The sequence below is a fragment of the Capronia coronata genome (assembly GCF_000585585.1).
Source record: "Capronia coronata CBS 617.96 chromosome Unknown acBCG-supercont1.4, whole genome shotgun sequence".
Taxonomy (NCBI): domain Eukaryota; kingdom Fungi; phylum Ascomycota; class Eurotiomycetes; order Chaetothyriales; family Herpotrichiellaceae; genus Capronia; species Capronia coronata.
The window spans coordinates 2201844-2222617 of record NW_006912896.1 but is presented as its reverse complement, the minus strand read 5'-3'; the positions used below and the strand labels follow the sequence as shown (position 1 = coordinate 2222617).

Sequence of the window (20774 nt, the reverse complement as noted above, 5' to 3'; positions counted from 1 at the left end):
GATTTCCTAATATGGACTTAGTCTAGTCTTGTGTGGGACCGCGCACTGGCAACTTGAAATGCAGGAGGCCACTGCCACTCATTGACCTTATCTTTGCCTTGATGGGCAACCTAAGGGAGATTGTGTGGGAGTTGAGAGTGAGTGTCGTTGTCTCTTACTCGAAACATTTAGAAGTGCTCCCATATTACACAGTAAGAGGAAGAGGAAGAGGAAATCCAAGTTGCAAAGAAACCATTATTATGCATTGTCCTTGGACCAGAACTCAGAAGACAGGACTCCCGCGGACTATTAGCCTGGCCATAAGACCGGGATGCTGGTATTCCAATAGAGGCATCGCACGTAGGTACATATGACAGAAAATCCAAGCCAAGAGAGTGCCGCCCAGCAGCGAAGATCGGATGATATCCCAAACACTGACCACTGCAGGCGGTGTCGCTCGAGTGATCTTGCTGAGAAATAGCCAAACAAGTTCACAATCGGTGAAATGGCGAACTGCATCCACCCCCGATTTGTCTTTCTCTTCTCAATATATTCACTAGCATCAGCTTCTTCTTCTTCTTCTTCATCTTCTCGTTGATTAGTTCCCATCAAACCTAATCTAATCGTACTCGACCTGCTCCTCCCTCCGCCCATCCAACCATTGCCGCGCTTTTCTCAAACTAAACGTCCTGCGTGGTTTCGGTTCCTTGTACGCCTCAATCCCGGAATACCCTCGATATTGCTGCTGCTGCGGTGGCGGCGGTTGCATCTGTGGATGACTATCGTAGGCCGATGGCGGATATTCTTTGCCCAGAATTCCGTTACCTCTCAGTTGATGTGGCGGCTCACGAGGCTGAGGGTCTGAGGCCGAGATACCCAGAATCCGTTCTTGCTTGCTAAGTTTGCGTTGAGGCATCCCTGCAGCCGCCTGTGTTGATGACGATGGGTATTGAGTTGTTGGATAACCGTCACTGACGTTTCTCCCTGCCGGCCTGGTAGGCTGACTCAGTTGAGGGCCCGGGCCACTTGCAGACCGGATGATCAACGAGCGACGGACGCTTGGGTGGTGCGAGGGCTCGAGACTGTGGCTTGCTGGTGGAGGGCGTTCTGTATCGTAGAGCATGTCATGGCTGGGTGGACCCGTCATGTTAGGAGACACCTGGTGATCTAACGGTCTAGACTGAGAGTCTGCGACCAACCGACTCGTGGTGGGTTGTCGTTGTTGCTGCTGCTGTTGCTGCTGCTGCCACGCCTGAGGGACGGTTCCAGAAGTGCCCGGGTCTGGGGTCTCGTCGAAAACCGAATCCGAGTCGGAGTCACTAAAAGGCTCAACCCTCTTCTGCGTCCGACTTCCGAAAAGGCTGAACCTTCTCCTGGGTGGTGCTCGCTTCTGCACATCTTCGCCTTCGCTGTAGATTTCTTCGTCACTCTGCTCTTGACCCCAGTTACCCTCTCCTTGTCTCGCAGGCTTATGACTCGGTCGTCTTCCAACAACAAGCCGGTTCAACAACGTCTGCTTTCGATGTACACCCGATGCTTCCTCGAGCTTTTCACGGTCGGAACTACCGTCATACCATAGCGCTGGAACCAGCAGACGATATGGCACCGTGATCCCAGACGGATCTTTCTGATTGACCTCGACATTCAGAACAATGTCCAAGCCTCCCTCGAGGTTCACACGGTCGTTGACATCAAATTCGTTTCCTTCAGCATCGATTGCAGGCACGTTGCCCTTCCTGGCAGCTTTCTCCGACAGGTTGGTCGGTCGACGTAACATCCCTGGTCGAACCGGAGCGCCAGAGGATGGGTGATCAAAAGAGGAAGCATGCCGATTGGGGTGGACCTGGAAGTCGCCTGAAGATTGCCGTGAGCCCGAAGCATTTCTGTTCTGATAGGAGTCAGACCCTGGCCGTGTTGTGCCATCGTGAGATGCAGAGCGGCCCTGTTCATACATCATATCATGAAATGACGATGGAGGTGCGTTCCGCGAACTCAATCTACGGAAGAGAGTCCGTGGATTGACATCCTCCTTGGAGAATGAGAATCGACGCGGACGAGGCCGCTCTGATTTTTCCTGCTGTTCTTCTTCTTCATCGTCTTCTTCCGAGTCTGTCAGGCTTGGACTTTCCGGTGGCGTTGGAGGAGGTGTCGAACCCGGCATATATTCCCGAATAGAACACCAATTCCGCCTTGGTAACATGTGTTTGTTGTTTCGTCTCTTGTCGTCCACGTCATGAGTAAACATGGGAATCATGTTTTCGTCGGTATACTTGTCTAGATGATGGGTCTTATTGCGTTTGTTGAGGATGTCTGCCAACATGTCTGATGGCGGAGTGTTCACGATGGCCGAAGAGATTATGTTCGGCATGTATCGATGGTCTTTGTCCTTGGGGATCTTCAGCTTCGGATTCGAATGGAATTGGCCGACCGCGGCAAGATGCACATCGCCGCTCAGCATGGTGATGCGGCAAGACTTCTCTGCTGCAAGGTCTTGCAATTCCTGGACAAGATCGTTGCGTTCGCGTTTATGATGGGTTGCAGTCCAATGATCATCCAGGTCGTCGAGAATCTCAACCCCTCCATCAAACTTGTTGAGGAACCCGCCTTTCAAAACGCCCACCCTTCCTAGAGCCTTGACTGGGTCCATAAGACGACTGGTCAAGACATTTTCCAACCAGACCAATCGAGGGTATGCCAGCGGAACTCCAAGTAAGACGATGAGATGTTTGGTTTCTCCTTCCACCAGTTCTTTGCGACATCGCTCGAGAATGACCTCAAAAGTGTCCACGCTCAATACTTCGTCTCGCATTCGTTCCGTACGACAATCCACACCCATAAATGCTACGTGCTTGCCCAGGCGCAGAAAGACACTTCTACTGAGCTGTTGGATATACGGACCAGGCTCCCGACCGAGCACCCAGCTGGGTTCATGGGCCGTGGTCTCCTCGGCCACGCTCTGATGTTGAAAGAGCATGTAATATTTGAAAGCGACGTTCCCAAGTCCGGAGAATACGGGCGTCTCCATGAAATGATGGGGATAAGACCCAAATCCGTCGATAATGTCATGGTCGTCCCAGATATTGACCATCGGGATCTGACTGGCCGCCATGCCAAAGAGACCTTGAGAGAACCACATTGCGTATCTGTTGAGATAGAAGCTTTCCAGTTCTTCTTTCATTTCATTCGTGAAAGGCGCATGGTGTTTGTGATTGGGATTCCGCAGCCTGGTCCACTCACCGAAATGTTGAGACTCGAGCATGACTCGGTCATTGTAGATTTGGTCACCCCCACCGATCATCACATGGAATGGGCGTGTCTGATGGGTGTTCAACACGTCTCTCCACATAGGATCAGGTCCACTGAAATTGTCCGGATTGACAGACAGGCTAAAACCGTTGCAGCTGTGAAACATGATGTTCATTGTTTGCCCACGGCCGGGAACCCAAAAGCCAATCGAAGCACCTCGATTGATCCGATAGCCGATGCGTTGCTGGTCCGCACCAAGTTCAACCTCGAGGTTGAATCGCCAGAAAGTCACGTCACGGTCGGGGTCTGCATATAACCTTGCCCCTGCGACCTCTTGAAATCTGCCTACTCGCTCACCATCTGTGTCGAGCGCTCGGTTGTTCGCAGAGTCTGCCGGGCTGGGAGCGCTCTCAAAAAGCCCCTCATCAGTCTCAATCTGCGACAAGTCTTTGCCCTCTTCGAGGTGATCGACCGGGCGTACGTATGATGCCCTACCTGTCCTTGAGAGCTTGGATAAGCCGGCAATAGGATCGACGTACTCAGGCTTGAGTTCGTCTCCCGTGACATGATGAGGGGGTGGGGGGAACAACCTATGCGGCTGTGAGAACAGACGCAAAACAGGCGGAGGATCATATGAGGAATAGGAATCTTGAGTGACGATCAACACGCTGCCTCGCCAGAACTCGCGATCCTCCCCTTGCTCGGACTTCTGTCTTTTCATGCCCGTGTACCGAAGCAGTGGCCCACATCGCAGATACAGCTTCGGCTTGAACTCGGCGGTGTTGTCATCAACTGGACCATCAAAGGCACTTTGATCTGACGGGTTGGTCGACCTGCTCCTTCGGCGGGTGGACGAAGTACCAGGCTGCTCCCACCAAGCTTTGCCTCTCTCAGAACCAGTGGCATTCTCTGTAGAGAGGTCGGTAAGTGTGAGCCTAGCGGTTCCAGCTTCTTTCCACTCATCCACGGGATGACGAGGGATAGGTTCCTTGAATGAGACGCTTGATTTATGTTGTCTGTGACGTGTTGCGTCGGCCACTTTGGCCGGTGGCGATCGTGGACTACTTGGATGTGGAGATGATTGAAGCCCTGACCCTGCCGGAGACGTCGTGGGTTGTTGGTGAGCACGAGATATATCGAAACCATGCTGAAGAACACCGTTACCTAGAACTTGTGGCTTGATAGCTCTTGATGTTGTTACCGCAGTCGGTACCGGAATCCTACTGGGCACGCTGCCAGCTGATGACTTTCTCTGGTCCGCAGACGCAGGAGGGTTTTTGTGAAGCTTCCGAGAATTGCCCCTGGCAACGTTGACTGGCGGTGATACTCCAGTCAGCTTTTCCAGGGCCGCCTTGTGTGATGCGTTTCGTTGACGATCGGCGAGGTCATGCGGAACAGGAGCATGCGCGGTTTGCGACCTTGAGGCACGAGTAAAGCTCTGAGGTACAAGGTTGTCAGTCAGCCCGGCTTCGTTGTTTGAAGGCACCAGATCACGTTGCTTCCCAGATCGGATCTGCCTGGGCTGGATTGACAGCTCCTCAGTTGTGTCTTCATCAAGCTCGTTTTCCCTCCGATATTTGCTGTTTGACTCACGAGCCTGTCCTGGCATCCCCGATTGGGCTGGATCTGAGCGCGTATAATCGAAACCGGGATAACCCTCGCCCGACAAGCTTCGCACATCAGGCCGACGGCTATCTATTGTTGTGCTTTGTTGTAGTCGTTGTCGATGAGTATTGCTCAAGTTTCGGACAAGCCCGGCATCCTCCAGGGTACCGCCTCCAGACTCGGTTGGATGTTGTCGCTTCGATATCGACCGTCTGTTTGAAGATGCCCCTTCTTGAGGTGACCGTCCCAGGCCATGGGCAGCTTTCGCAGCACGTTCCCGCAAAAGCATTTCGGCCTCTTGCACTCTTGCCCGCTTCTCTTCCTTGCTTATGTCGTTTAGAGTGACCTCCAGCTTCTGAAGTGGTGATCGATCAGGCGCCCAATCGCGTCTATAGGTCTCGTCTCGAAAAGCACTGGACCTGCTGATAGCGGAAGCTGGTTCTTCACTTAATCGACGACTTTCGGAAGCGCGCCGAGGCTTCTGAGCCATTCTATCTCGATCGCCCATGGTGTCGCGAGCTGACTGACTCACTCGCTCAGGGGGCTTGGTGGTCGTAACACCACTGAGGTTTGCAGTGTCCACGTGCAGCGCACCCAGTGGCACCGGTTTTCTGGGAGCTTTGGTGGGAATGTCCCTCTGGTTTGCCTCTGTTGACATTCGCTGCTTTGCTCTCACGTTTTCCTCTGTGTCATCCTCCTCCACATCGGCGAAAGCTTCCCGATGAAAAGGTTTCCCCTTGGCTCTCTGAGAAAACGATCTCTGGATATTGCCCTCATCTTGACCGTGGCCTCGATAGGATATCGGTGGTCCACGGGGAACCTCTGGCGCAGCAGGGAGCGGTTGAACGGAGGAGTCTGAGGTTTCCGAGTCCGAGCGCTTGCTCTGTCGACGGCTTGTGCCATTGTTCGAGATCCTATTTCTGTTGGGCAGGACGAGTCCGTCCAAGGAAGGATCATGGTAGAGTTCGACAGGATTCATCGAGGTAGCCATTTTCTTGTAAGGTTAGGCGGAAGGACAAGCCACTGCAACAGAAGATAGTAAGAAGTTCCAACGTCAACTCAAGCGGTCATGGAAGAGGACATTCGAGCATAAGGTACAGGGCTAGGAAGCAGGTGGCATGCCAACTGAGGTAAATGGGAGGTAGCAAACAGGTCCGGACTGGCACGACTGGCGCACAAGTGCCTGGATCGGAGGTAAGATGTAGGACAAACAGGCGGAGAACGTCAATTGATAGAAGAGCTATATGATGGCGACATTATGTACAAGAGAAGACTGAGCAAACCTAATGAATGAACAAAACGCAGCAGGCAAAGCAGATTGAGTTGAGGAAGCGGACATCAAGGAATGGAACGATGGTTTCTGTGTGGCTGGTAAATCCAGCTGGCTGCGTCGTCGACCATGTTTTGAGTAGTAAGACAAAAATAACGAGTTGCACCAAACAAAGTCCCAGGAACTTGCGTCGGCCACCCGGGATTTGTCGATTGACGTGGAGAGAAGGCGGCCCGCAGGATAGACGCTTAGGGGCCGCCTAGGCTCCTTAGTTCTCTGTTAACAGGTGGAAACCCACCAGTGACACCTGTAGTATAGGCCGAGGATCTTGGAATTGGCACCTCTCCTTGGATCAGGCCGGCGCCTAGCCCAACTTTAGGCAGGGTTCAGTCGTTCTAGTAGCCCAAGCCCGAGCTCCAACGGCGCAGCAGGGGAGAGGACAACTTTGCAACTGCAACTGACTGCAATATTGAGGCAGAGTCAAATCTGTCAGAAAGTCGACATGCACAATACCAGACAGAATTAACTGTTTTTCAAGGGGTCGACAGGCCGGTTCCGTTGTGCATCGTCCTGCATTTGCATTATTCCTGTGTTCCATACAACTCAACTTACATTCTTTGTATCATTCTTTCTTTTTACTTGGTCGTTTCTGCTTCCTTTGATCGGAGTACGGCCTGCCTGTCACTCGACATCGCATCAGCCTGCGGATGACACTGGGTTACTGTTGAGCGCTCAGGTTCGCTTGGTAGTCCAGAACTCTCAGTGGCGTACATATCGGTCTCTCGAGGCTCAACTCGATCCATCGCAAGACTTCTCGGGAACCTCCAAAACGCAAGGCATGCTGGTCGTCCTTTTTTAATACGATTCTTACGATGCGGTTGCGATCATGGCTCTTCTTCTTGCTTTGGGCCAGAAACATCAACGCCACTCCTCCACGCGATTACGAACGATACGACTATTTTGCCATCCACCTCGATCCAACCGCCGTTCCTCAAGAGGTGGCTCAACGATTGGGAATACAGTATGAAGGACAAGTGGGGGAATTATCCAATCACCACACTTTCTCTTGTCCGAAGAATTCCTGCTCGGATTTGGAGGACTCACTTCAAGAATTGCAGCGGCGGAAGAAGCGGAGGCGCCGGCGGCGGCGGGATGGGAGCGACAGATACGACCACAGAAGCGCAATATCGGTTGACCTGAGTGGTGTTCTATGGTCGGAAAAACAGCAGCTTCGTCAGCGCTTTGTGAAGCGAGCCCCTCCATCACGTCTTGATACCCGCACCCCCCAACAGGCCGCCGATTCGGATGTCCCTCAGGGGTCGGATCAAAACCAGCAACAGCAGGAAGCAAGCCAACGCTTGGACTCGATTGCACAGACACTAGACATAAAAGACCCAATCTTCAAGGAGCAATGGCACTTGTTCAACACAGAACAGTTGGGCCACGATCTGAACGTGACGGGAGTTTGGCTGGACGGAATAACAGGCAACGGTAGTATCTCTGCCGTCATTGACGACGGGTTGGATCTGTATAGTAATGACCTCAAGGACAACTACTATGCAGAAGGATCCTACGACTTTAACGAAAGAGAAGCTGAACCCAGACCACGTCTCTTCGATGATAAACATGGCACTCGATGTGCCGGCGAAATCGCTGCGGTCAGGAACAATGTCTGTGGAGTCGGAATGGCTTACGACAGCAAGGTCGCTGGGATCCGGATCTTGTCAAAGCCTATCAGTGACGAGGACGAAGCTAGTGCTATCAATTACCACTTCCAAGAGAATCAGATCTATTCTTGCTCCTGGGGTCCACCCGACGACGGCGCAACCATGGAAGCTCCCGGGATTCTCATACAGCGTGCCCTGGTCAACGGTGTGCAGAGCGGCCGCGATGGGCTGGGGTCGGTTTTCGTTTTTGCGGCTGGCAACGGAGCTGCAAGTGAAGACAACTGCAACTTTGACGGATATACCAACAGCATCTACTCCATTACTGTTGGAGGCATTGATCGGGATGGTAATCATCCGTACTACTCTGAGCATTGCTCCGCTCAGCTGGTGGTGACGTACAGCTCGGGGACCCAAGATGCTATCCATACCACGGACGTTGGCACCGAAAAATGCTACAATGGCCATGGAGGCACTTCTGCTGCTGGCCCACTGGTTGTGGGGACCGTTGCTCTTGCACTCAGCGTCAGACCAGATCTATCATGGCGAGACTTACAGTACCTATGCGTGGACACTGCTGTGCCCGTCCATTTAGAGGATGGCAGTTGGCAGAATACGACAATCGGGAAGAAGTTCAGCCACGTTTATGGCTACGGCAAGATTGACGCGTATCGTTTTGTCGAGGCCGCCAAATCATTCGAATCGGTCAAGCCACAAGCCTGGTTTCACTCGCCTTGGATCAGCGTTCAGCACGCGATCCCTGAAGGCGACCGTGGACTTGCTGCGAGTTTCCAGGTGACAGGAGAGATGCTGAGAAAAGCCAACCTGGAGAGGCTCGAGCATGTCACAGTGACTATGAATGTCGAGCATGGCAGGAGGGGTGATCTGAGCGCTGATCTGATCAGCCCAAATGGCGTCGTGAGTCACATTGCAACCGCACGTCGTCCGGACGGGGCTACAACAGGCTATGACGATTGGACGTTCATGTCGGTAGTCCATTGGTAAGCTCATCTCCTTGGAGCGTTTCTGTCGTATGTATTGGGACTAATTAAGTGTAGGGGTGAGTCTGGCATCGGGAACTGGACCGTCGTCGTCAAAGATACCAAAGAAAATGAGTTCAATGGCACTTTCATCGACTGGCGCCTGAACCTGTGGGGTGAATGTATCGATCCTCAAATCCAAGGCCTTCATCCGCTACCCGAGGAGCACGACGACGATCATGAAACAGCAACCGCTATTGTAAGCACGACCAGTGTCGATGCAGGAAGTCCATCAACTCCGCTACCGGCGACACCGACTGATCATATCGAGCGGCCCACCAGGCCCAAACCAAGCGAGGCCACTGATACTACGACTCCGGCTGTCACACCCACCCAAACCGTATCTGTGCCAGCTGCAACGACAACAAAGGTCGCCGAGCCCACTCACACCTATTCGGACAGCTTCCTTCCCGCCTTCTTCCCGACATTTGGAGTTTCCAAGCGAACTCAAATCTGGATATATGGCTCGATTGGGTTGATTGTCGTCTTCTGTTCCGGTCTGGGCCTCTACTTCCTCGTCCAGCGGAGAAAGAGACTGCGGAACGACCCCCGTGACGCATACGAGTTCGAGATGGTTGGTGATGCCGATGACGATGAACAGCAGGGCCCGAACACACGGGCTGGGCGCGGCAAAGGACGAGCTCGACGTGGTGGGGAGCTATACGACGCTTTTGCTGGTGAGAGTGATGATGACCTCTACAGCGACGAAGAGACCTACCAGGACACGCCTAGCAATGACACGGGAACAGGTTCGAGGTCTGGCAGCTTTGAAGGCCCAGAAAGGTGAACAGGGCCAGAAGCAATAGAGATTCGGAAAGTCCAGCTCCCCAGCCATCACAGTGCCTGTGCATCAGAGCTGAGCCAGTACAGTTAAAATACCTGTATCTTGATAACGGCCACAAAACATTTTGACTGTCCACGAAGTACCGGTGGAAGGTACCTACCACCTAATAGCTCTCCAACTTACTACTAGGAATAGACAGTTCTGAGTGCGCCTGGATATGCAACGAGATCATGGCCAAGGCGTGTCGTCTGTAGGTATGTATCTACATGGACCTGGTTTATGCCTTGAGCAGCTTATTCCTCCGGACGACATGAGTAATATCGGAGGCAAGCCAATCGAAGTTGTGAGATGCACTGAAACGGGCTTTTGCCGTGTCTCGTAGTAAGATCGATCCAGGGGGTTAATACCTACCTTATCTTAGTACCTGCCGCACCCATAGAGGTACCTAACCTACCTTACCATGCCCTGGGGAGAAGAATTAGGTATTTCGTGTGATCTGGTATGCTGCGGAAATTGGTTTCAAATGACAGATATTCATGACAGCGGGAGGCGCGCGCAGTCTGCTTCAACTCCAGCAGGACCGGTGCGGTGCAATCAATGATCCAATTGTCCATGATCTAGCCACGAATGAAAACTCCCGAAAAGACTGCAATTGCAGCATCATGAGCCCTCCAACACGACATATACCATGGTGGCCGGCTCCAGGTCGTCATTGAGGCGTCCTACGTTACGAGGTCACAAGTCAACCAGGTCGAGCAGTCCGCCGAACGACGACACGCCACTTCTGCTCCCGCAGTCCGATGAGAGTGCGATTGCACCCCGATCAAAGCGCGCCCGTACCTCTACACTCTCGGGACAGGAGCCAGATCTGAAAAGACGTCGTCTCTCGACTCACAAGGGCGAGGTACAACGATTACGTATCCCGTTACGGAGTCGAGGGGGAGTATCTAAAGTCGTCTCACCACCTTCGGGCGTTGCTCCGGACGCGTCGCTACCTAAGCTCGCTGTAAACACATCACCAACCGCGAGACCCCTCGACTCGCCCAGCGGCAAACCACAATATGATCAGATCAAGATCATCGAAGAAAGAGCCAAAGCCGCGGTTCGAGAAGGGTCATTGTCGACGCCTCAGGCTGAACGACGAAAGCTGCGCTCTGAAGATGGAGGGTCTCGTGCCAAAACCGAGTTGGCACAATACTTCCCGGACTTCGAGGAGATGCTCAGTCTGAAGCCTCCCGATCCAGGTCAGTCTTCGTTTCCCCCCTTTGCCGCTCACTCACTCATGTTGAGTCAGAAATCTTGACCGTACGTTCGAAAATCGTCCTCGTTGACGACACACCTGATTTTCAACCAAACCCTCCCAGAACAGACCCATTTGGTGCGCAGAAAGCGCTGCACAATACTCAAGTCGTCCAGCTCGATCGTCGCTCTATCTCAATAGGAGATGCTTCTCATGACCCTTTGGGCGAGGAGGTTTACTCGAGAATACATGCCAAAGCTGAGCGGCATGAAAAACAGATGAAGAACAGCGACAGAGAGCGGGCGCAACATGAAAAGTACCAGTTGGAGAAACTACTGGACGATCTCCGTGGACCGGACTGGCTCAAGACTCTGGGAATCAGCGGCGTGACTGATACAGAGAAGAAACGATACGAACCCAAGCGGTTGCTGTTCATACGGGAGACGCAAGCGCTCATCGACAAGTTCAAACGATGGAAGGAAGAAGAGAAGCGCAGAAAGCTGGAGAAAGAGCAGGCGCTCCTGGAACAGGCTATGGAAGACGAGGAGGATGTTGAGACTTCTTCGTCAGACGAGCAGGCGAGCGTCGTCAGTGATGAGTCTGAGTCGACTGAGGCGCCCAACTCCAGCGAGATCGATGCACTTGCCTCGCAACAACTCATCGAGGAGGCGAAGATTGCCAACAAACGGAAGAAACCCGCCGCCCCGCCGGTAGCAGAACCTGCTCCTCCTAAACCTTTTGTGTCCTTCTTCGAAAAGAGGCATCTTCGGGATGCTGCCGTTGCCGGTCGCCAAAGAGGCCGTACTGTTCTGGCCTTCGGGCATCCCGTGCCTGAGTTTACCGAGAAGGACTTCGAACCGCCGGATGACATCCTTACCGAAGAGGCAATCAGAGTGAGCCAACGCTCTCGCAGACGAATGCGGAGGGGGAGTGGATGATTTGAATGTTGCTTGTTTTGTCTGAATGCGAGCACGGTCTGGGGGGTCGGGGTCTTTCATGGGCTGATGGATGTTTGGGACTTGTAAAGTAATAAAGTAACGTCAATGACAGACAGCCTTGGGCAATGTGAAGTTCTTGCAAAAGCGGCTGTGCTGAACCCCTTGAGTGGATACCGGAGTACTTGCACTGTATAGTCTTGTCGTCGTACGTTTCCGGCCTCGAACGACTGTGTTGCTTCAATAATGCGAACGGCGACCGCGATGACGGTAGTCCACAACCCATCTTCACCACTGCAAATGGTATAGTTGGAAGAGGCATGCTATTGTCAAAGTCTACCCTATCCAACCTTTAGATGGGTAGTGATAACAATACTTCGTATGGGATTCGGTCGTCGCAACCTTGAAGGGCAAGGAGCGCTCTTCAAGGGTCAAATCCATAGATTGGGCCGACGCTGCTTTTACGGTGGTGCAATGGTGATTTACTCAAAGTTCGCCAAATATTACCGTCCACCATCCACCATCATCACTGCACATTTGAGGCTGAGGCTGAGGTTCAGGTGTGTTTCAGGACCTCAAGGCTTAGCCTCGGTTGCCAAAGTTCATCCTCAGCCCCCAACAAAGGTGCAGTCTAACCAGACCGCCACAAGCCCCCTGGTAGGGCAGAGCGAGATAACGCGAGCGTGAGCAGCTCTCCCATCATCATGGCTTGTCTCTTTGCCAGTAGGTTGCTCAGCTTGGTGCCTCAACCCCAGTTCTATAGAGGCCGCCTCCTACTGATTCTCCTCCCCACATGGATCTGGACAATATGTGTTCGACCGCATTCCCTCCAAAGACCCGTTGAGCGCCGAAGCGCTGGTGTCACAGTTGACTGCACGTTCAGAACCTACTCGCGTGCGTATGGTCCCTATAATAGCCATGCGCTGGGAGCATGTGTTTATCTTCGCATGCTTCCTCCTTGTCCCATTCCTGGCTGCCTCCGTGGTGACAGCTCCCAATGCCCATGAGCTGCGTGCCACCGATACGAGTGACCCTTCGTCGACGAATACCGCGTGTGCATTGGCTTCGCAGGCTTCGAAGTCCTATATGACCGCTCATGCTGGAGGCGAGTGCTCATTGATGCCAGGCACACCTGAAGCTGACCAAGACAGCGACTCAAGTCGTGATCGATGCTGAGCTGGCCTACGCATGCCTCAAAACTGTCCCCAATCACCAGGAACCAGCCTCGCGTCTCCTGAGCTCCTTACGAACATATCTGGAATTCCAGAGCACTAAGGAATACTTGCGTGACCCGCCGTCGGGATATCTCTTCTCCGGAGTGGACCTTGATGCCGGTCTAGATGATATTCTGGAGAAGGTGAAAGGAGGACGGTACGACAGCGAGTATGATATGCAGGCCGACATAGTCGGATTGCTGGCCGCAGCGCACGATGGCAACCTCTACTGGTCTGGGGATCTGATGGGGACGTTTACATTCACGAGGTCTGAAAATCTGGTCATGGTCTCTTCGGACGGAGAACAGACACCTCAGATGTACATTTCCAGTGAGTGCCCTTCTGCCACAGCTACCCCCACTCTGTCTTATGGAGGCCAGGTGATCTTATCCGCGACAACATACAGGGGAACGTTGTTCCTGTCACCGGATACACCCCATCGCCCGTTGAAAGCATCGATAGTGTGGACGTTGTTTCCTTTTTGTTATCTCAATCTCTGACGGCACCGTTTAATGACCCCGATGCACAGTGGAACGGACTGCTTGGGGGTCCATTCCGCTCGGGCACTTTCGCTTCTCCGAGTTCCTATTCAGGATCTTCAACTAACGTGACATTTTTGAACGGGACCACACGCGAGTATAGGAATATCGCAGTTGTGAATGTCGCCCTGGATGGGGTGTCTATTGGAGATGATGCCTACAATGCTTTCTGTCCACGCGCTCAGGACACAGCGATAGCTTCTGGCAGTGTTCGCAAGGCTGTCTCATCCTCTACAGAAAGCGGGGTTCCCTCGAGTTCGCCTACTATTCTCGGTCATGCTCAGCCCGTGATCAAGCACGGTGCGGATTCAGTCGCTGGATATTACCTTGATGAGCCCGGGCTGACTGACATTGCGATACTGCGAGTCAACGACTTCAGACCTCGGTTCGATACTCCAGCAGGCTACGAGAAAGAATTTCAGACTGTAGTGCAGAAGTTTTTTGATGCGGCTGTGCGGACTGGGAAGCGGAGGTTGATCTTGGACCTTCAAGGAAACCTAGGTGTGCACCGTCACGCAGTGGTACATACCTGTATGTTGGTGCTAACTCTTGACTTTAGGTGGCTTTGTTGATCTCGGCACCGATTTGTTTACGCAGCTCTTTCCATCAACTCCGCCAAACAGCAAGTCGAACATGCGAGATCACTTGGGTCTCTGGGCACTTGCAAATGTTGCCTCACTGGATGTCAGCGCTGCAGAGTTGACGGCCGACACAGACAACGAACATGATGCGAAAACGACGTATGTGCCGCTGGCATTCCAAACCATAGTTGATCCGCAGTTTCACAATTTTGCTGATCTCCAATCGTTCTATGGCCCGCAACCGTTGCACGGCGGCCAATTTACGTCCTTTTTCCAGAACAACTACACTGATCCAGTGTCCTCTGACTATCATGGACAAGGGCTTGTCGTCACAGGGACAAACAACAGAACTGGATTCCGACAACCCTTTGCACCACATGATATTGTGGTGCTCACCGATGGCCTTTGTGCGGGAACTTGCACGGTGTTTTCCGAGTTGCTGAAAACTTATGGCCATGTCCAGTTCATAGTCATTGGGGGCCGGCCACAGCAAGGCCCGATGCAAGCCATTGGCGGTGTCAAGGGCGCTCAAGGATTCGACCAGGAGGTGCTCGCGAGCTGGGTCGACCTGTTCCACAGTCCGCAAAACATGTTTTTGAACCAAGCCAACGGCACGATTTGGGAAAACTTCACGACCGAACTGATTTCGCGAGCGAACGGCGTGGGAGTCAATGGACGCAATCATTTCCGCATGGGCGACGACACGCAAACACCTCTCCAATTTGTATACGAAGCAGCAGACTGTCGAATGTGGTGGACCCATGAAATGCTGTATGACCCTTCATTTCTTTGGGCGCGTGTGGCCAGGATGGCCTTCAAAGATCGACGGGGCACACAATTCAATTCCAGGTACTGCGTGACAGGCAGCACGGGGCATGCTACCAGTATATCTGGCGGCTGGAAAAAGGGTACCCTTGGACCCCAGGACCCGCCGCCAAAGGCGAAAGCTACGATCAAAGGGTGGAAGCTGGACGGGAGACCGCTGGGGTCGGAAGTGAACGCGGCCAAAGCCGAGCTGTGATGGGGAGTCGAGCATGTTGATCGAACCAGGCTGAGGCGCTTCGGGTCCTTAAAGATGTATTTTCCACGAAGGCATTTTCTGCAATCGGCAAGCGAGCATTGCAAGAGCTAGTTTGGGATTATATTTGGATCAGGAATGATGTCCTACTATGACTATGACTATGTTTGTTTACAAGTGAGTGTGCTATCAGGAAGCGCTTTGTGTACTAGTATTTTGTATATATCGTTATGTCTCGAATAGGCAACCGACGTCTTTGAACCAACACCGGACAGTCGTCGTCTCAGGCTATGGTTCGGAGGCTGCCGGGCCATGAGCCATCGACAATCTGACACCGCCATACTAGTATGTGTGTGGAGATCCAAACTTTGTGCAGGAGGATGACTGGCATCCATAGGCAGAGCACAGGGTGAGATTTGAACTTGACTCATCCCTTGCTGAGCGAGGATGTGGAGGGTCGAGGACGATAACAAGGGAGTTGACCATCACCTACTCTGACAAGTCAGTCCCCCTCGAGACTGTTACTACCAGCGACACCTTATGTGAATACCTAAATAGATACGGTATCTACCAGGTTCTAGGTAGATGTCGCATGTCACCAAGGTGTCTGTGATTTTGACACTCTTTGTCAGTTATTCACAGCGGTGAAAGCGCCAAGACATTTTCAATATCGACGTCGAACTTCAATCTCAACTTGAACATTTTCAACTGCTACAAGTTCCATACTCTACAGAGTATCAGTGGACGATAAAGTCAAGGAACGGGAAGAGCTTTCCTTGCCAGTCGTGCCCTTCGCAACAGCTTTGGTTGACCCTCGGTCCAGCTGTCAATCGAGGCCATCTTGACCACACAGCATAGCATTGGCCGTCGGCTGTCTGCAGCCAGCAAATACAACCAGCCCATTCAAGGGCCATGGATAGCCGCAATCCTGCACTACCCATCGCACCAAATGGTCTGACAGCAGATTCGGACGAGGAAGACGATGTCTACGACTGGAAATCGCGCATGACGGGCATGCAGGACGACTCTGGAGCTGAGAACACCGTCACTGGTAGTGCATTCCCTCAACACACCGAGACTGGTGAAGACCAAAACACAAATACCCCGGCGACCGGTGACACACATTCCTCCGACGAGCTTCAAGAAGACGACCAGGTCCGCCATCCGTTCTATCATTATGCTGCCGAAAAACGCGACACTTATGCCGATGCAAAGCTCATCTATCAACGGCATCGCATGGACACCAAGTCCGAAAAGGACCTAGCCGGGAGTCCGATGTCGCTGGGGAGATCGTTCACAATGCCCTCTTCCCTGGAAGGCGCCGATACAGTCTTGCACCGCACCCCCAGCACCACCTCGCGACAATCACGTCTTAGCCAGCGCGGGACCGCTCCAAGCGGCCAGCAAATGGACCCTCCCAAAGAATCTTTATCTGGTCTGCAAATTCATAGCGGTCTCGCTGCAGATGGTCATCCAGACCCTAGCCTTGCTGCCGATGCCGCTGCTCGGAGCCATCGACACCATCCACGTCTGCCGCACGAGTTCAAGGATCCTTTACTGGCTCACGAGGGTGTCCATGGTGCAGGCGCTGGTGTAGGCCTGGGCAGTGGTCCCGGGGGAATGGCTTCCAGTGATGAGAGCATCGTCAGCGAGGTGGAGGCCATCTGCGACAAGATCAAGACGCTGCTGGACTTGCGGCAGAAGTACATGAAGATCTCTCTTCAGTGCCCCGGAGTGAACCCCAAAGATGAGGAAACTTGGGAGGTCTATCCACCGCCGCCAAACCCAGTCTGGAACGAGCAAAAGGCTCGAGAACCGACGCAAGACTACATCCCTCCCAACAGCACGTCGAGCAGTCTGTACATGGCCGACACCAAGGCACAGGGCTCGGGGAGTGCTGGCGATGGGAACAGAGGGGCGCCGGGAGGTAGCCAGGCAGAGCCAGACAGGGCGCCTCCTTCACCTACCAATTCCAAAAAGACGCGAAAGCCTGGCCAGGCCATCGGAGAAGACTTTCACATCAACGACTGCTATATCCCTCCGAAGGATGGGAACGTACGGTATGAAATGGACGACGGCAGTGTCTTTCAGGTGTATGATGAACATGACCAGCCGCTGGTGGAGGTGCCCACGTTGAGAGATTACTACATCGCCCTCGACACCATTCTTGATCTTGCTTCCGACGGTCCAGCGAAGAGCTTCGCATATCGCCGTCTGCAGTATCTGGAAGGACGGTATAACCTGTACACCCTGCTCAACGAATATCAGGAAGTGGCGGATACCAAGAAAGTGCCTCACCGTGATTTCTATAACGTGCGGAAAGTTGACACCCACGTCCACCACTCGGCGTGCATGAACCAAAAGCATTTGTTGCGGTTCATCAAGAGCAAAATGAAGAGATGTCCTGATGAAGTGGTGATCGACCGCGACGGGAAGACGTTGACCCTGAGAGAGGTGTTTGAAAGTATCAACCTCACGGCGTACGATTTGAGCATTGACACCTTGGACATGCACGCCCATACCGACTCGTTCCACCGTTTCGACAAGTTCAACCTGAAGTACAATCCCATCGGTCAGTCTCGACTGAGAGAGATCTTCCTCAAGACGGACAATTTCATCAAAGGTAGGTATCTTGCGGAGATCACGCGTGAAGTCATTTGCGATCTGGAATCTAGCAAGTACCAAATGGTAAGGCGCTGACCTCGGACTTGAAAAAGTATAGCCGCTGACGTGGGTGTCCAGGTCGAATGGCGGATCAGCATCTATGGCCGCAGTATCGATGAATGGGATAAGCTGGCCGCTTGGGTGGTTGACAACAAGCTCTTCTCGCACAACGTTCGCTGGCTCATCCAGATCCCGCGCCTGTATGCGTTGTATAAATCGCTGAAGTCGGTCGACAACTTTGAGGGTGTCTTGAAGAATGTCTTCCAGCCGTTGTTCGAAGTCACCCAGGATCCCTCCACCCACCCGAAACTGCACATCTTTCTGCAACGAGTGATTGGGTTCGACAGTGTTGATGACGAGAGCAAGGTGGAACGGCGCCTGTATCGGAAGTTTCCCATTCCGAAGGACTGGAACACGAAACAGAACCCGCCGTACGGATACTGGATCTATTACCTGTTTGCGAACTTGACTTCTCTCAACGCATGGCGCAAGAAGAGAGGGTTCAATACGTTCTTGCTGCGACCGCACTGCGGCGAGGCCGGAGACACGGACCATCTGGCGGCGGCATTCCTGTGCTGCCACAGCATTGCGCACGGCATCACGCTCCGCAAAGTGCCCTTGATCCAATACGTCTTTTACCTGGAGCAGATCGGAATCGCCATGTCGCCCTTGAGCAACAATGCACTGTTCCTGACGTATGACCGCAACCCGTTCATCAGCTACTACAAAAAGGGGCTGAACGTTTCGCTGTCGACCGATGATCCGCTGCAGTTCGCGTTCACCAAGGAGCCGTTGATCGAAGAATATTCGGTGGCCGCGCAGATCTACAAGCTGAGCAACGTAGAAATGTGCGAGCTGGCCAAACATTCCGTCGACCAATGCGGCTTCGAGTTGACGCTGAAACAACGCTGGCTGGGGAAGTACTGCTACCTTCCGGGAGTGCTGGGCAACGACGTGGCCAAGTGCAACGTGCCGGACGTCCGGGAAGCATTCCGCCACGAGACATTGAAGGCCGAACACGCCTTCATTGCCAAATACACCCAGGACTATACCCATTTCAACCGCTGCACTCCTGACTTCCCGGATCCGTCCGACCCGCTCACGCCGATCGAGGAGGTCTACAAAGGACTTGAGTCTCCGAGACAGTTTTATTCGACCTTTTCCAATCCGGTCGCGCCATCGGCGGCAGCTAATAACAGCAACAGCAACAACCACCACCACCACCACCAGCAGCAGCAGAGTGCGAGATGGCCACGCTCGAGATCGAGTATGACGGCCCTCGATCGCAGTAACACGACCAACACATCTCCCACTCGACCCCGGACCATGTCGAGTGCTCTGTATTCCGCGGCGTCGCATCCGGACACGCACATCTCGGGGCAAGAGCCACGCGCTTTCCCCGGCGTCGTGCACCAGCGCGAGCGGAGACGCAGCTTGAGAGTCAGCTCGAGTACGTCGGACATGGCGGCCCCGGATTCCATGGGTGCGAGTAGGACCCGGAGTATGAGTTCCAGTCAGCATATGGAGCCGGCGTTGGCGAAATTCAGGGCCCGGGAAGATTCCGAGTTGTCTGCGCAGATGGAGCAATCAGATTGAAGCGAAGAAAAGGGAAAGCTTGGATTGTGTTTGGGATCGGACCCGGGTTTCGTGAGCGTCATGAGCGTCTTGTAGGGCGTGCAGCATTGACCGCCATGTTGGTTTTGTTCTTGGTTTTGGTTTTGGTTTTGAGTTTTAAGTCTCGTCTGGTTTAGCTCTGGCTCTGGCTCTGGCTCTGGCTTAGGCAGTATGTTGTGTGGTTACTTGTTATGCTAGGTCGGAAGGATGCATGAGTACTGCTGTGCAGTGCATGAGTAAAGATCATGCGTGAAGAGCATGGTAGGTAAGAACGACGCCCGAGGATCGGGGGAAATCGGGGTGTATTGAGGGTTTTGAGATGCAGAAGCAAAGTTGAGTCGCTCACGACCGGTACTACTAGCTATAGTAGCAAGTGCTTAGGGCCTGAGGCACTCTTTCACTCTGTCATCTTTCACTCTTTCAGGCGTATCATCATAGTACTAGTATTCTGGGGAAGATGCTTGAATCTAGCTCTTCCTGGTTTCCTGGTGAGCGGTAGCAAGCGGAGAGTCGATCTGGAGAGCCGAGCCCGTCATTCTACTGCCAAAGAAGCAGAGACATAGAGACCAATGCACATATCAGCTCCTGCCATCGTGTTTACCTCGATTGTTGGATTCTAATTGTTGGAAGCTAACTGTTGGATGTTGGATGTTGAACTGCGTGGCTGAACTCGAAACTGAAACCGTATTCAGGAAGGAGAGCAGTCATCAGGTACTATAGGTAGGTTCACAGGGTTGAGATGCAGGTATCCCCGCTGGCGATGCAGAGGTTGGAGGTCTCAGCAGTAAAGTAGCTCAGGGGATTGAGTTACCAGTACCTTGCTGTAGGCATGATTTATGTCTACCTAGGTACATTGGTCAGGTACCTCCTCATATGTGTTGAGGCGAGGAACGGTGAGTTAACACCTCTTTTGATTCAATAGAGGCTGTTGATAGTATCTAGGTTTAGGTAGTAGGTGGTGTTCAAGTACATAGTACAATCTACTAGCATCTCTCCCCGGCTGCCCTCGTCCTCGCCCATAATTACCCCAAGATGTTTAGACTCCAGGCGGACAGACCGCCTCCTTAGCCCGACTTCTTAGCCCATTATTGGATCTGCCCCGAGACCGCCTGGCCCTTGACCAGATCTACCTGTCTAGGTAGGTAGGAACCAGCGTCTCAAGATCCCAAGATGCGCGAGCTCGGGTCTCCGGATTTGCCCCGTGCCAATACCATCTCTACCCACTGGCAGTGGTCGCGCCGCCCATGTCATCGTCGATGGGCGCCGCCATGCAGTGCTTCCAGTTCTTGCAAGTTTCACCGCTGACTGCTGACTACTGACCACTGACCGCCGAACACCCTCGATGAGTGACAACTTGTTATCAATCAGTACCTGATCTGGT

At 53.1% G+C, this 20774-nt stretch overlaps 5 protein-coding genes across 5 annotated transcripts; 4 read left to right on the top strand and 1 right to left on the bottom strand.

The window, feature by feature from the left end:
* Positions 1 to 598: 598 nt before the first annotated feature.
* A1O1_05347 (uncharacterized protein) lies at positions 599 to 5821 on the bottom strand (the record flags this gene model as incomplete). Its single annotated transcript, XM_007726233.1, has 1 exon — positions 599 to 5821. The coding sequence occupies one exon, from the start codon at positions 5819 to 5821 to the stop codon at positions 599 to 601; it is 5223 nt and encodes a 1740-aa protein (XP_007724423.1).
* Positions 5822 to 6972: 1151 nt separating this feature from the next.
* A1O1_05346 (kexin) lies at positions 6973 to 9591 on the top strand (the record flags this gene model as incomplete). The annotated part of the gene is made up of 2 exons (XM_007726232.1): positions 6973 to 8765; positions 8823 to 9591. The coding sequence occupies 2 exons, from the start codon at positions 6973 to 6975 to the stop codon at positions 9589 to 9591; spliced, it is 2562 nt and encodes an 853-aa protein (XP_007724422.1).
* A 685-nt stretch (positions 9592 to 10276) lies between these two features.
* On the top strand, positions 10277 to 11766 carry A1O1_05345 (uncharacterized protein; the record flags this gene model as incomplete). The annotated part of the gene is made up of 2 exons (XM_007726231.1): positions 10277 to 10832; positions 10883 to 11766. 2 exons carry the CDS (start codon positions 10277 to 10279, stop codon positions 11764 to 11766), a joined length of 1440 nt encoding a protein of 479 aa, XP_007724421.1.
* A 994-nt stretch (positions 11767 to 12760) lies between these two features.
* A1O1_05344 (uncharacterized protein) lies at positions 12761 to 15118 on the top strand (the record flags this gene model as incomplete). Its single annotated transcript, XM_007726230.1, has 4 exons — positions 12761 to 12817; positions 12890 to 13307; positions 13358 to 14017; positions 14076 to 15118. 4 exons carry the CDS (start codon positions 12761 to 12763, stop codon positions 15116 to 15118), a joined length of 2178 nt encoding a protein of 725 aa, XP_007724420.1.
* Positions 15119 to 16027: 909 nt separating this feature from the next.
* Positions 16028 to 19375, top strand: A1O1_05343 (AMP deaminase; the record flags this gene model as incomplete). Its single annotated transcript, XM_007726229.1, has 2 exons — positions 16028 to 17803; positions 17858 to 19375. 2 exons carry the CDS (start codon positions 16028 to 16030, stop codon positions 19373 to 19375), a joined length of 3294 nt encoding a protein of 1097 aa, XP_007724419.1.
* Positions 19376 to 20774: the final 1399 nt, after the last annotated feature.